Genomic DNA, 15,359 nt, shown 5'->3' with positions numbered 1-15,359 from the left:
CACCCAGTTGCTAGGTTGCCATCCACCAGGTTAGATACCATGTAACTGAGCAAGGCTCCCGGGGCGGAAATTGAATATCTTACTGAAGGGCAAACCAAACCCTGTGTGATGAGTTCATTCCTTCCATGGCTGACGAGCTGTTTGAGGGTCACAGGCCATGTAAAACAACTGCACACCATCGGAGTAGAACCCCAGACACTAAAGAAACTAACCTCAAAAGTTTATTGGGGAAATGATGGTTTAAAAAAAATTAAGTGTAATTGCTCCCAAATGCTCTCTTATTCACAAATATGACATAAAAATACATGCCATGAGTATGGTAATTGATATATGTTGTGTTTTCCTGCAATAATGCCAATATTCCTAACTTAAAAGGACAGAAGATAAGATTTCTCTAAGTCACTGGTACATGTAATATTCTGGCTGTTTTTATTCTTTTTTCTGAAAGAAGAAGGAAGGAAAACATAAAATAGGAGATTTTATATCCTTCCCTGTCAATTCAAAATAGTTCTTCCAGCCTAAAGCCATGTATTGTTTTAAACTCTTACTTATTTATTTTGAGAGAGGGGAGGGTCAGAGGGAGAGAGGAAAGGGGCGAGAGAGAGAAAGAGAGAGTGAGAGAGAGAGACTGAGAAAATATGAATACCTTAAGCAGGCTCCATGCCCAGCATGGAGTCTGATGGGGGGCTCAAACTCACAGCTGTGAGATTATGACATCAACCAAAATCAAAAGTCAGACTTTAACACACTGAGCCACCCATGTGCCCCCTAAAGCCATATTTTTAAGAAGAATTCTCCTTTTCAAAAGGTTTTCCAAAAAAAAAAAGAAAAGAAAAGAAAAGAAAACAGGAAAACAGCACCAAGTCAAATCTAATATATGACAAGTGTTTGCTTTATTTTGGCCTTAGTAAACAAGCTAAATGAATGGTTAAAATCTATACTGATGTTTCACTTTTAATGAAGTTTCTAGACTGAATGGATCTAAATCTCACAAAGAACCAGAATGAACTCCCAACTGCACAGAATCTGAGTAGGGGTCATCCTGGTAATGAGGCTATACATCCAGAGGGATCTGGTCCTCAGAAATAATACACTGTACACAGAATTTGAAATTAAGAAAAAAAACCCTCTGCATCAGTTCATTCTGAAAATCTTAATCTCCATTGATGGAGAGTACCAGAAAATCTGGGCAGGGAGAAAGGTGACAGAGGCTACCAATAGTTGTCAAATATCTATGTGCACTCCCACATTTTCCATCCTCTTTGGCAGTTAGATTGGAGCCTGTGAGTGAATTCTAACCAACAGAATGTGGGTAGAAAAGATAGAAGCCACTTCCAGGCTTGGCTTTACCTCGTCTTGTGAAAGCCTCCAACGCTGTGTTTCAGATGCCATGTTTACAATGTAAAGTTTCTCAACCTGTTTCAGACTTTCCACAAGCAGTCAATAAACCTTTATTGTATTAAACCACTGATATATCAGGGTTTATTTGTCACCCCTTTATAACCTAGCCCATCAAGATGAATGCAGGTGGCTTAGAGACTACTCAGCCTCCTTAGAACACATGTGCACAACAGTTGGTTGAAAATCCAAAATTGGACTTAAATCTGTGCACATTTACTAAGATACTAGAAAAACTGTAAAAAGCCATAACTGAAGATATCAAAAGAAAACATAACTTATAGTGGAAAATACTTCTATAGGTTGAAATTGTAGACTAGATTCCAAGAAAATTCCAGCTTGTTCAGTCAGCAGGTGAATTGAGACTGGCACATCACTCCAAATCCCATGCTCTTAAATAGTAAACACTAATCTAGAGTGGTCATTTAAAAATCAAATCTGAACCCCATCATTTCTCTCCTTAAAACCTTTCAACTGGGCCTTTTTGCCCTCAGGATAGGGTGCAAGTTCTTTAACGACTGATAACACAGCCTTGCTTGCTTTTTAAGCCCATCTTTTACAGGTTTGGCTTCTCTACTGACCCTTCAGACATTGCAATTCACACTGTTTCCCACACAGTGAATTCTATGCCCTCTCTCACCTCTGCTTCCTGGAAAATGCTATTTCTGTTTCATGAGTAAAAGGCTACCAAGAATTTTTAAAATGCCCTAAAATGAATTAACATCTAATGCAGTACAACATATCCACATGCATTTAAAAAATGATTTATATGTATTCCTCCTATGGGAAGTGAATTATGCTCATAAGAATTTGTTTTAGAAACTATAACAGGAATTGACAATGTGAGATTAATAGTTTTCAAAGTCACAAAGTAAGAGAACTCTCTGGATCCTAATCAGAACTCTGGAGTCAGAGACAATTCTGAGCACTTGGGCCATTTACAAACTTTAATAATTTAACCATGACAAGTTTATGCTGTGGCAAAATAAATTCAGCCAGTGGCCAGCATCAACCACCATACATGTGGAATGAACAAGTCTTCAGAGAATTCCAGGTCTGAGCTGTCAAGCTACCCCGGCTGTTGCTGATTGGAGCAGAGATGAGCTATCCCTGCTGAGACCTGTCCAAACTCAGGTTTGTCAGCATGTGAGGAAAGTAAACTCTGTCATTGTTTAAAGCCAGTAAGTTTTGGTATGGTTTCCTATGTAGCAGTAGGTAACTGGAAAAACCACCTCATTTGGTTCTTGTGGGGATTAAATGAAATAGAACATAGAAAAATCCCAGGACACCATCTGAAACACAGTGAATGTTAGTTATCTATAATGTGTCCATAAGTATGGCAATTATCTCAAAGTAGGATATTTATTTCTATCCCTACTTTGTTTCAGAATTACAAGAAGCATACTATAACTTCCTTCTTTTAATGGATGTAATCCAGTAAGACAATAAGCTATGTATTCAAATAATTATAATATAAAACAAATTAGTGCTATGTAGCTTAAAAATTTGATATAAGTTTTTAATCAATATCAAACTGTGAATGGTGGAACCCTCTGGTGAGTGGGATTGCATCTAAGTAGGAGATGAGGAAAGACAAGAGAAGCTTGGAAGAATGGGCTTTCAACTACATACTCTTCTGTATTGTTGGAATGACTACAGGAAACATGCATTTCTTTACTTTTCATTATCCTTCTTTTTATTGAACTATTACTTACAGTGATGAGCACAAATTGTAAGTGTGCAGCTAACTTAATTTTTAAATAATTATGTATACACTCATGTAATGGTGTAACCATTAGGCAAACATGCATTAGTTCAATCAGAACTCTATTACTATAGATTAGTTTGCATTTTATATAACTTCATATAAATGGAATCACATGGTATATACTTACTTTTGTCTTCTTTCACTTTTGAGATCGATTCTTGTTGTGTATATTAATATCTCATTATTTTTTATTACTAAATAGTATTCCATGGTATGGACATACCACAATTTGCTTGGTAGACACTTGAGTTCATGGTTTCCAGCTTGGGGCTATTACATATTAGTCTTCTATGATCATTTCTATGTAAGTTGTTTTATGGACATATACTTTCATTTTTCTTGGATAAAGATCTAGGAGTAGAATATCTGTGTCATGTGGTGTATATGTGCCCAACTTTTTAAGATATTGCCAAATGTTTCCAAAGTAGTTGTTCTATTTTATATTTTCCACCAATAGAGTATGAAAGTTCTAGTTCATCCTCATTCTCACTGGTATGGTCAGGCTTTTAAAATTTAGCCATTCTAATTAGTGTATAGTGGTATCTCATTGCAGTTTTAATTAGCATTTCTCTAATGCCTAATGGTGCTGAGCTTATTTTATGTGTTTATTTCCATCCACATATCTTCTTTCATGAAGTATTTATTCACATATGGTATCATTATTCTTGGAGGATTTTATTTTTGGTTTTTTAGTAATTGAGATTTCAGAGTTCCTTATATATTCTGGATACAAGTCTTTTACCAGATACATGCAAATATTTACTTTTGGTCCATGGTTTATCTTCTCATTCTCTTAGTAGTGTCTTTTAAAAGGCAGAAATTTTAAATTTTGATGAAGTTCAATTTATCAGTTTGGTTTTTTTTAGATTATGTTTGTTGACTTCTCTAAGAAATTTTTCCATAACCAAGGTTTTCTTCTAGAAGTTTTATACTTTCAGGCTTTACATTTATATTTTTATTTAAAAATTTTTTTTTCTTAAATGTTTTATTTATATTTGAGAGAGAGAGCAGACAGAATCTGAAGACAGGCTCCAGGCTCTGAGCTAGCTGTCAGGACAGAGCCCGATGCGGGGCTCAAGCCCATGAATTGTAAGATCAACCAACTGAGCCACACAGGTGCCCCATTTCAGGGTTTACATTTAAATCTATGATCCATTTTGCACTGACTTTTTACAGATGCTATAATTTTTACATATGGATCGTGGTGGGGTTTTTTTTTGTTTGTTTGTTTGGGGGGAGTTTGCATATAAATATCCAATTATTCTAGCACTATTGATTGAAAAGACTAGCCTTTTCCCACTGGATTGCCTTTGTAAAAAATCAGTTGTGTATCAAAGACAGATACCATATGATTTCACTTATCTGTGAATCTAAAAAACAAAACAAACAAATGACTCAAATACAGAGAACGAACTGGTGGTTGCCAGAGGTGAGGTGGGTCAGTGGGGATGGCCACAACAAATGATGCGGACTGAGAGATACAATCTATCAGTTATAAAATAAATCTAATCATGGAGATATAAAGTACAGCATAAAAAATATAGTCAATAATATTGTAACAACATTGATGACAGATGGTGACTACACTTATTGTGTAGTAATATATAGAATTATCAAATATGTTGTACAGCTGAAACTAATATAACACTGCATCTCAAGTATGCTTCAATAATAAAATTTTAAAAAATCAGTTGTCCATATAGGTAGGGTCTATTTCTGAACTCCATTGTGTTCCATAGATTTGTCTATCCTGACACCAATACCATACCATCTTGATTACTGTTGCTTTAAAAAGACCTCTTAACATCAGATAGTATTGGTCCTCCAAAGTCGTTATTTTTTTCAAGGTTGTTTTGGCCTTTGTATGTATATTTACGTTAATTTACACACGCAATTCTGGTTTTTCTAAAGTTTCCACTAAGTGATTTTCTAGAGCTCCAACCCCATTATGACTCAGGCCCTGTGTAAATGCACTAGGGACATAGCTGATAACGGCTTAATTGATATTCCATGGTTACTGAGAATGTAAGCAGATGAGGGAAACTGAGATGGCTAATTAGAACCCGGCAGTCTTTCAGAGCAAACATGCCATGCAACTGTAGCAGCAGCATCCAGGGAGCTGAGAGTTAACAGAAGAAACAGAGAGAAACCAAAAGAGTTCCTCTAATATTTTCATATGCATATTCTTTATGTTTAACAAACTCCTATTTTAAAATAAAGTATAAATAAGCCCTACTATCATTAACACTTATGCTTTTTTAAAATGTATTTATCTTGAGAGAGAGCATGAGCAGGGGAGGGACAGAGAGAGAGAGAGAGAAAGAGAGAATCCCAAGAAGGCTCTGCACTATAAGCATGGAGCCTGCCGAGGGATTTGATCTCTTGAACCATGTGATCAGGACCTGAGCTGAAATCAAGAGTCGGACACTTACACCAACTGAGCCACCCAGGTGCCCAGACACCCTAGTGTCTTAATCAGATGATAAGAATGCACAGTTATACAGAACCAAATGGAAGATAGTTTTACTTACAGGCAGAGGAGGAGGCAGATTCTGCTACTGGGCAGAGTGGGGAAAGGCAACACTGGTTGTGGTGTCTGAGGCTCAAGGCACCAGAGCTGGCACATGGCCACAGTGACTTGAGGAGGAATAATTTTATCAAGAGAGGTAAGAATATGCCACATTGGCCACATTGCTGGTTGACCAGGACGCCCAATGGCAGCCATTGCCTAGCAATTACCTGGAAAATCCTTGCATGTTGATTTTGGCTGCCAATACACACTTCCATTTCCTGCTCCATTTGACAAATGGTCCCAACGTTCATCCTGTGACATTTGGTCACTATAGGAGGAAGCAATAGGAGGTAATTCTTAGGGAATAACATCCTGTACTTCTCCTATTTCCATAAAACAGAGGTAACTTCATTTCTCAAGATAAAAGAGTATGGGAGGATCACTTCCAGCTTTCCCTGCCTCCCTCACTTAACTGTTCTCCAAGTCACAAAGACTGACTCATCTGACCGGTGAATTAAGCAGGACTTGGGCATGCTTGCCTGGGAGCCTTCTGTGTTCTTTCATCAATAGGGCCAGCCTGTCTGTAATATGTACGTTTTTGTTTTGTTTTGTTTTTTGTGTTTTAGCACTGAAAGGTGCCCTTTAGAACTGAGAGGCCTGTTTTTAACTAACTCTACAGTGACTTGACGGGAATGATCAGATCAGTGAATGTAGGAATAAGCCTCCTTGGCCACAGACCCAAGTCATATTCTCTAGCTTACCTTCATCTGGTATTTTGATATCCACATGTCTGGCTCTTAGGTCTTGGTTCTAATTTCAGAAAGAAAAAATAGGTGTGTTGTTGGTCTCCTACCATACCAATGTTAACACAGAAGGGGTTCGGAGGAAGATAGGTTGGTAGGAAAGGGTTAAAACTGTAAGAGAAAATAAAATGAAAAAGAAAATATGGTCACAGCCATGACTCTGACAGGTCCCCAAACCTCAGGCTGCAAGGATTGGACTTTGGCTCTGGTCCTGCCAGGGTGGGGTCTGCAGGGCAGCTGGGGTTGACAACACAGCGTTCTTGAGGAACATGCCCCACTTGGGACACAATCTCTGACAAGCTTCAGATAGACCCTTCCTCACCCTGCTCTCTCTCACCACTGTCAGCTCAAAGTGAGACTTAAGCAAGTCTGGATGTAGTGCTTTTGTCCCTTAAAAAGAGAACAGCCTAGTATCATGTATGTGTCTAACTTCCAATGCAGACTTTTTTCTTGTGCCCCAATATTTGTGAAAGGCAAAGGGGGAAGGATGGAGGCTATAACTCGGTATTTCCCTTAGTATGCATGCCAGGTATATAATAGGAACTTACTTATTCTTGTGTATAGAAGAAAAATATGGCCAACTTGCTTATGACAAATCATACTGGTTTTCCTTTTATGGTAGCAATATGAAGTTGTACTCTAAAAATAAATTGAAAATAAAATTTTTTAGAGAAAATAAGAAAATATTACTATGGTACTTGAATATGATAGAAATTCTGAAGGTTGTCTGTGAATGATAGTAGTCTAAGATAGTTAAAAGTTATATGGAAAGGATCAAAAGATACCCAAAACATACATTATTTTTTAGAGGCTATTAATAACCATGTGAGATCTCTCTAACCATGATGAAATCTAGGATTTGTGGTGAATTCACATATTCTGTGACTCTTTTAGGATTTAGTTATAATTACACAAAGTTCACCTCTAATTCAATTTTTTTTTTTTTTTTTTTTTGCTTCCCAAATGACACTTACCGTGAAGTAAACTGGTCTGTGACTTACTTTAAAATGTACCAAAAACTAAGATAATGGTGGATAGATGGATATATGATCAAACGAATATAACAAAAGGCTTACAGCTATAGAATCTGGCTTGTAGATATATGGGTGTTCACTGTATAATTTTCAACTTTTCTTTACATTTGAAAACATTCGTAATGAAATGCGGATGGAAAAAGATACTAACATGCCTTCCATTATCTATAGTTTGGTTGACTTTATAGGTGAGTTTTGACATTGAGTACAGATCAAACATAGATTCATAACCTGGGACAGATGGTACCTTATGCTCTGACATTTCTTATCTCCCAGTTTAGACAAGCTGTTGTCACTTACCTAATGATTCAAATTTGCCCTTCGGTTAAAACGTGAGCTTTACAGTGGCTTCCAGGCAGGGGAAAGTTAGTCAAAAACAGATGCAAAATGCTAGCACCCTGCAGCCCTTTTCTTGAACAAAGGTCAAGAACAAGGGGTCACTGTTCAGTATCTGCAGCTGTGAAAAAATGTGAGCTGCAGGCTTGTGGTCTCTCCTAACTTTCACAAAAATGTCTTGAATGTGAGGCACTTTTCCATTTCTGGATTTAATAGTCATTGTATTTTTCTGAAGTTGGAATTTTAAACTCTCTTTAGAGGAGTTTCCAAAGAAGTGTGTAGAATATTGCAGCAAACACCAAGTTTTCACCTCATAAATAACTCCATTAAGCAAAACAATAACAACCACAACAAAAACCCAGATTAATTCAAATGACTTAAAAGCATGCCAGTGGCCTTATCAAACAGATAAGGATTATGTTAACCCAATCCAGGGGCAATATGTAGGCATTTTTCTCACTTGCTTAAAACAAACACTTGACATTGAGAAAGATAAAAAACATAAAATGGAGCGTCTGTACCCCCAAATGGTCTCTACTATTCTTTTTAATAAGAGTCTTATTTACAATGTTCACTCAACTTTATGAAAATATTATCTTTTACTAAAATGAAAAATGTTTTTCCAGTTCTAGCAAAAGGTGCACACTAAAATCAATCAGGATGTTTTTTGCTTCTGATTTCTATAAACAAATAAATGATCCATTTTAACAAAAGCTCTCAGAGACTGACCTTCCTTATGGTGAGAAACTTTTTCATCTACATACTCTTTAAAAAATTTTTTAACGTTTATTTATTTTTGATAGAGACACAGAGTGTGAGCAGGGGAGGTTTCAGAGAGTGAGAGGGAGACACAGAATCCGAAGCAGGCTCCAAGCTCTGAGCTGTCAGCACAGAGCCTGACGTGGGGCTCCAACCACTAACCACGAGATCATGACCTGAGCCGATGTTGGCGCTTAACCAACTGAGCCACACCAGGTGCCCCATCTACATATTATTTAAATAATTGTTTCTATTGAAACATTGCAATTCTGCAGCCAAAAAACATTACCCAAAATCTACCAACCCACTTTTTAAGTTAGTAATTTTCCCAAGGCTGTTCCCTCTTCCAAAAGAAACAGTTATAAAAAAAAAAAAAGATGACTTTCTTAACCATGAAAAATTACTACTCAGCAGTGAATATTTGAATAATTACATAGATATTGCATCTCATGGCCCTTTGTCTTTTCCTGATAAAATGGCAACCATACCCTGAGAATCCTTTTACATTAATCATTTATTAATAGTTAACTAAATACCTTTTGTTACAATTCTTAGGCAGATGGCAGTGAACTAGATATGTAAGCATGCGGATATGCTATTTTAAAGTGTTTCCTCGGGGTGCCTGGGTGGCTCAGTCGGTTAAGCCTCCGGCTTCGGCTCAGGTCGGATCTCACATTTGTGGGTTTGGGCCCCGCATCAGACTCTGTGCTAACAGCTCAGAGCCTGGAGCCTGCTTCTGGTTCTGTGTCCCCTTCTCTCTCTGCCCCTCCCCCTCTCATGCTCTGTCTCTCTCTGTATCAAAAATAAATAAAACATAAAAAAAATAATAAAAAAGTGTTTCCTCCTGGGGCGCCTAGGTGACTCAGTCCATTAAGAATCCAACATTGGGCTCTGTGCTGACAGCTAGCTCAGAGCCTGGAGACTGCTTCAGATTCTGTGTCTCCCTCTCTCTTGGACTTTCCCCTGCTCACACTGTCTCTCTTTCTCTCTCAAAAATAAATAAAATGTTAAAAAAAAAAAAGTGTTTCCTCCTAAATTTGGTTTAAATATAAGCATTTTCTAAAGTTATAACTGTTCATCTTTTAATCAATAGTACCCTATTTGGTACTTATTACAAAAGACAGAAATCTCTACCTTCTTCCTCCTCCAGTTTTCAAGGCAGGCTACTGATTGGGAGGCAGCCTCTGAAGTGGCATTTCAGCAGACAAGTGAAATGACAAACAAATGGCCACAAATGGCCACTCAAGTAAAATCTGGATGAGGAGCACTGCACAAAGAGGGAAGGGCAAGTGCAAAGATCCTAAGATAGGAATCAAGTCCTCAGTGTTGCTAGAACATGGGGATCAAGAAAAGAGGCTGAAGAAATTATATGGTTTATCTTTTTTGAAAGACAGCATAAGTAGGGGGAGGGCAGAAGGGAGGAGGGGAGAGAGAGAAAGAGAGAGAGAGAGAGAGAGAGAGAGAGAGAGAGAGAGAGAGAGAGAGAGGGAGAGAGAACCTCAAGCAGGCTTCACACTGCCAGTGCAGAGCCCTACACAGGACTCAAACTCAAGAAACTGTGAGATCATGATCTGAGCTGAAACCAAGAGTTAGGCAATCAACCGACTGAGCCACGCAGGTGCCCCAAGCCGTGACACAATTCTGAAGCAAATAATACACAGCATGATTTGGAGAAGTTGATGGCTAGAAGATAAAATAATCCATTTGACCTATAACTTAGAATATTCTGCATAAATCAGCAAAGATCTCAGGACGTAAAATTGGATATATAGAAGACAAAATCACCTGGCTTACATTTAAATGCTTTTGCATAATCTAGCACATAACAGCTAGTTATTGATTTGTTTTTAGAAACATATAAAGGAAAAATTTAAGTCAAATATAGTTCCCCCAAATAATATACATATATTAATGTTGATTAATAAACTAATTATGTAACTTAGAGAAGTTAGGAGGTAAAGGGCAGTAATGAGTTGAAAGGAAAGTATAGGGTTGGTCGCTTCCACAATAGTAGCAAGTCAAGAGACACTGTTTAATACAGATGGATCAAGAATAAAGATTACTAGTTATAAAGGAAACCAAAAGAACTAAGAATATAAAATGGGGAGGAGGAATGAACATTCCTTAATATTCATAATGAACCATCAACAGATACTACTTAAATGACAAATTAAGAAACAGCTGCAGTAAACCTTGACCAAGTGATGGAGGTAGTTGCTACCTGAAGGATAAAAAGTGGTTGTTACCTCTGAGAGGCAGGATTGGTGTGAATGGCAGACACACTTTTACTTTTTATTTTCTATCCACATGGATCACTTGAAATTTTATTCAGGTACATGCACTAAAATTAAAATAGTTTTTAATCCTAAAAAACACTGGGGCAGGTAGACTTAGAAGGGAATGACAGCTGGTAGTCTAACAGTGTAGAAAGATCCCAGGAGTTTATAAAAAAGCAGGTATAAGAATTCAAAAAAGATCTGAAGTTAAAGGCCACTTAAAGTAAAGGCATAAACTTATGGAGTACCAATAAAAACAGCAGAGTCAACAAAAGAGATTTACAGTCAGGGCTCGGTGACTTAGACAACATAAATGCTTACTATTTTCTATTTAAGACTGCAGAGATTATATTTACTATGCCCATCCAAAATTATATAACAAAATAAATCTGGCCTTAAAGGTTATTTCAGATTCTGGGAAATTCAATTCCGTACAAAAAGATATTGTTACGTGGATTTATGGATAACATTCGGACTGTCCAATACCTTAACATGTTTGTTTAAAAACAATGACATTAAAATAAGTGATCCTTAAAATCATGACAATTAACAGCATGGCACCAAGGTTATAATACTTTAATAAAATTTTACATTTCTGGAACAACTTATTCAATTTATACAATATACATGATATAACAAAGTCTTCCTATAGAACATTTAAAGTATATTTCTTTTGACTGTTTACTCAATATACATATCTGTCACAAATTCTTTTGGTAGTCTTCTGAACTGTTATACAAAGCTTTAAAAAATGAAATTTTCATATGAAAATAATTAATCTGGCTTTTTAACAACTGGGTTTTCAAATTAAATAACAAGGTGTTCTGTTTATCAGTGTATACTTAACATAGAAATAGTTAAATATTTTAATATTTAGAAAAACATCAAGAAGTATTTTCTACTGGCTGATACATCTTTAGGTTGGTAATTCAAATTTTATTTATAATTTTAAAATTACATGTTCTGTGGGTATAAAAGTTTAAAAAAATACATTCCAATTTAATAAAAAGTCTTTTAAATTTACATTTCCAAACACTGCTGTGACTGCTATGACTACCTTGTAGATACGCTTAGCCAAAATAAGTTAATTTTTAAAAATCAATAACATGGACTATGCTGGCAAGATTTCTTTAGATACAAATGAGGGCAATTATAAAGTCAATGTTATCAATGTATTACTACAAATAAATATGTTTAAAGCACAATTACTTTGTTTTAAAAAAGCAGGACATAAAAATGCATAGAATAAGTAAAGATTTTTGAAGTAAAGATTTTTGAATCACTAGTGCAGAAATCTGGGAACTTAATCCCTTAAGAAGTTAGAGGATTTCAATTTAAAACATTACTTCTCTCACTAGGAATACTGTGACTTTCTGTGAATTAAAAAAAAGAAGGTCTATTATTTCAATTCAGATGCTTCTAGTGTTTTGGTTCAAGTGTTTCCACAGAACTCCTCCTTTAACTTAAATATTCTTTCCCTGAAAAAGACATCTGAAGCTAATAATTTTGGCCTCGTGACATATATACTTTAAAGATACATGTGATGATGTAGCCCATGCCTCCCCTCATTCTAACATCTATCCATATATGCACTTATAAATATACACCTATTTCAGGATTATAAAAATATTTAATTTTTATAAGCTTAAATAATTACTGAATGTTCATACAGAATACATTAATATTTGTATAATTTTCCTTTTATTTATAAAAAAGTTTTTTAGAGCAGCATTTGCATTGCAAATGAAATATGATCAAGGATGTTGCAGTGTACATGGGCTCACACCGCAAACCAGACGGAGCAGCTACCACGTTCCTCTGAAAGAAACACCTGTTTCAGCTACAAAAGAGCAGTTCCTATGAAGTACAAAAACCATGAGGGGTTGATAACTTCTCTGAACCTTGTAAGTGCATTTAAAAGTTATCTCCATAGAATTGACCACATGTGTTAAAATATCCACAAGTCCAAGTCATCTCTGCCCCAAGAAAAAGTTTCTAATGAGATAAGTAAGAATAATATTAATGAAGAGTGTTTTTAATGGAATCACATGAACTTATTAGAAATTAATGGAATTTTTAAAAGTAAAAAAATAAAACCACTGTGAGAGGTATAAGGAAATGAGAAAGATTGATTTAAAATTTAAAACATTACAAAAATGCAAATAAAGACTCTCAATCTCAAACACTCATATTCAGCTTGTTTTTGTTGAGTTCACGCTCCAGATTTCCAATCAAAGTATCAATACTTTCTTGTAGATCTTTGAGATTGGCTTTTCGGTCCACTGTAGACTCAATTGTCTGCATTGTCAAGTATGTCTGAAATGTGTACTCTTCGGACAAGGGTACCGGCTGTTCAATCACTATATCTGGTCCATACATTTTGCTACGATTTCCTCCATTTTCTCTATCTTCTGAAGGGACATCATCATAATCTACATCATTTAAATTTTCCTTTGTATTTAAAAAGTAGTTTTCTCCACAGCTGCTCCAGTCTCCTGCATACCGATTGCTAACTGGACTGTCTAACCTGGTTTGCCTCGGTCTAAGAATTCTTGATGAATCAGTACCACTCAAATTTAACATGCAAGGTCGTTCTTTCTTCCTCCTCAAATAATTTAGAGAAGACTTCTGCTCTGGGAACAAATTATCTGTTGATTCTTTGACACATAAACGTTGCACTAGAAACAAACAATAAATTTGCTTAGTCACAGCCATCCAACTGGTCTTTAAAAAACAGAGCTAAAGATAAGCCATTTAATAATCAACTACAAACATGCATTAAAACAAAACGTGCACACTATTAAAAAGAAAGCATTCCATAATTACTTTCTTCTATCACCAACCATAATCAAGATTAGGGACAGAAGCTAGTAGAATGTTCAATGGTGCTAATTCATGCCATATCATAACATCCCCAAACAAATAAAATTTCCAATGTTGATTAACTTTCTGTGCAAGTTAATTATTATCTAGCTGTAATTCAAACAGTAGCTAAGCTGGTAGCTTCTTCTAGATTAAAAGCTACAGCAAAAAGCAGGCAAGGCATTTTGGTGTACAAACAAAAACAAAACCAAAAGTTCCTTCTTCTGCAAACATCTAAATGAGGCAAAGACATCTAAAGTGCTCACTCTAACCTTTGTGCTTTTTTGCAATTCCATTAGCAGCAGTGTCATAATTTATTTTACCAAGCAGCCCAAATTTCTCTTTGATAAAATGCACAAATACTAAATTTAACCACTTGTTACCTGAGTTTGATTGTACAGCATTAGCTACTAATAGTCTTCATTTATTGCCTGAAAATAGTACAGATATTTTATTTTCCCATTTTAGTTAGATATCTAACAATCTCCAATAACATTTCTTATAGTAAGATTAATTTCTTCTAAGAGTATGCATTGTGCTGGCCGTACAGATTACCACAAATACCACATAATTTCATGACAAACCAAGGCTTCACTGCTTACCTTTTTGTGCATGTTGAACAAAACATTTGTCTATGGTTCTTCTGTATATAAAATGGACTTAAATTCTGAGGCATAGCTTTTGAAAACTACCCATAATACTTTTCTCTTTTTGCTTATTTATTCTACATTAATAAATGCCTCTTCATGTATACTTTCTTTCACTAAGATACATATTATCAGAATGAATATATTTTCAGAAATAATACACCCACTTTACACTCTCCAACATACAATGAATGCTTGCTTCCTACTGTGCAAAATAAAATAATTGCAAAGTAATACAAACACATATAGATAGTGTTAATTTTCCAGACCTAAAGTGATCTTAACATTTTTCAGGGATGTCTGGGTGGCTCAGTCAGTTGAGCCTCCAGCTGCAGCCCAGGTCATGTGATCTCACGGATCATGAGTTCCAGCCCTTCACTGGACCCGGTGCTGACGGCTCAGCCTGGAGCCTGCTTCAGATTCTGTGTCTCCCGCTCTCTCGCTGTTCCTCCCCTGCGCACATGCTGTCTCTATCTCTCAGAAATAAGTAAACTTAAAAAGAATTAAAAAAATAGTTTTCAGAGACCACATAATTTTTTATATTTAGATTTTATTAAAATACTTAAAACTATCTATAAGACATGTTTCTAACATTTCTATTTGTCTATATTTTTAAGATGGCTATTTATATATAATTATGAATAGCTAAAATCTCTTGAGCTAAAATTTTCTTGAAAATAAAGGCCTAATATTTATTTGTTTAATGTTTTATTTTTGAAGCGTGCCTGTGAGTGTGCACATGAGTGGGGGAGGAGCAGAGACGCGAGAGAGAAAATTCCAAGCAGGCTCTGTGGTGTCAGCACAGAGCCCAAAGCAGGGCTCAATCCCATGCCTGAGAGATCAGGACCTGAGCCAACACTTAACCAATTGAGCCACACAGAAGCCCCAGATATTTACTTTAAATTGATCTTTAATAATAGTATTAATATAGAATGCCTCATGCCATTTACTGATATAATTGCAG

At 36.0% G+C, this 15,359-nt stretch overlaps 1 protein-coding gene across 1 annotated transcript in view; it reads right to left on the bottom strand.

Annotated features, from left to right (window-relative positions):
* Positions 1-11,441: 11,441 nt before the first annotated feature.
* SYDE2 (synapse defective Rho GTPase homolog 2) overlaps positions 11,442-15,359 on the bottom strand; it is a 55,519-nt gene continuing 51,601 nt past the window's right edge. Inside the window, exon 7 of the mRNA XM_029948072.1 lies at positions 11,442-13,564. Coding sequence (XP_029803932.1) covers positions 13,065-13,564 — 500 coding nt within the window. The 3' untranslated portion in view covers positions 11,442-13,064. The remainder of the gene's footprint in view (positions 13,565-15,359) is intronic.

This window comes from Suricata suricatta, chromosome 8 (genome assembly GCF_006229205.1).
Source record: "Suricata suricatta isolate VVHF042 chromosome 8, meerkat_22Aug2017_6uvM2_HiC, whole genome shotgun sequence".
In the NCBI taxonomy this organism is placed as follows: domain Eukaryota; kingdom Metazoa; phylum Chordata; class Mammalia; order Carnivora; family Herpestidae; genus Suricata; species Suricata suricatta.
Note: the sequence above shows the minus strand (reverse complement) of the source record. Positions and strands in the feature narration are given on the sequence as shown.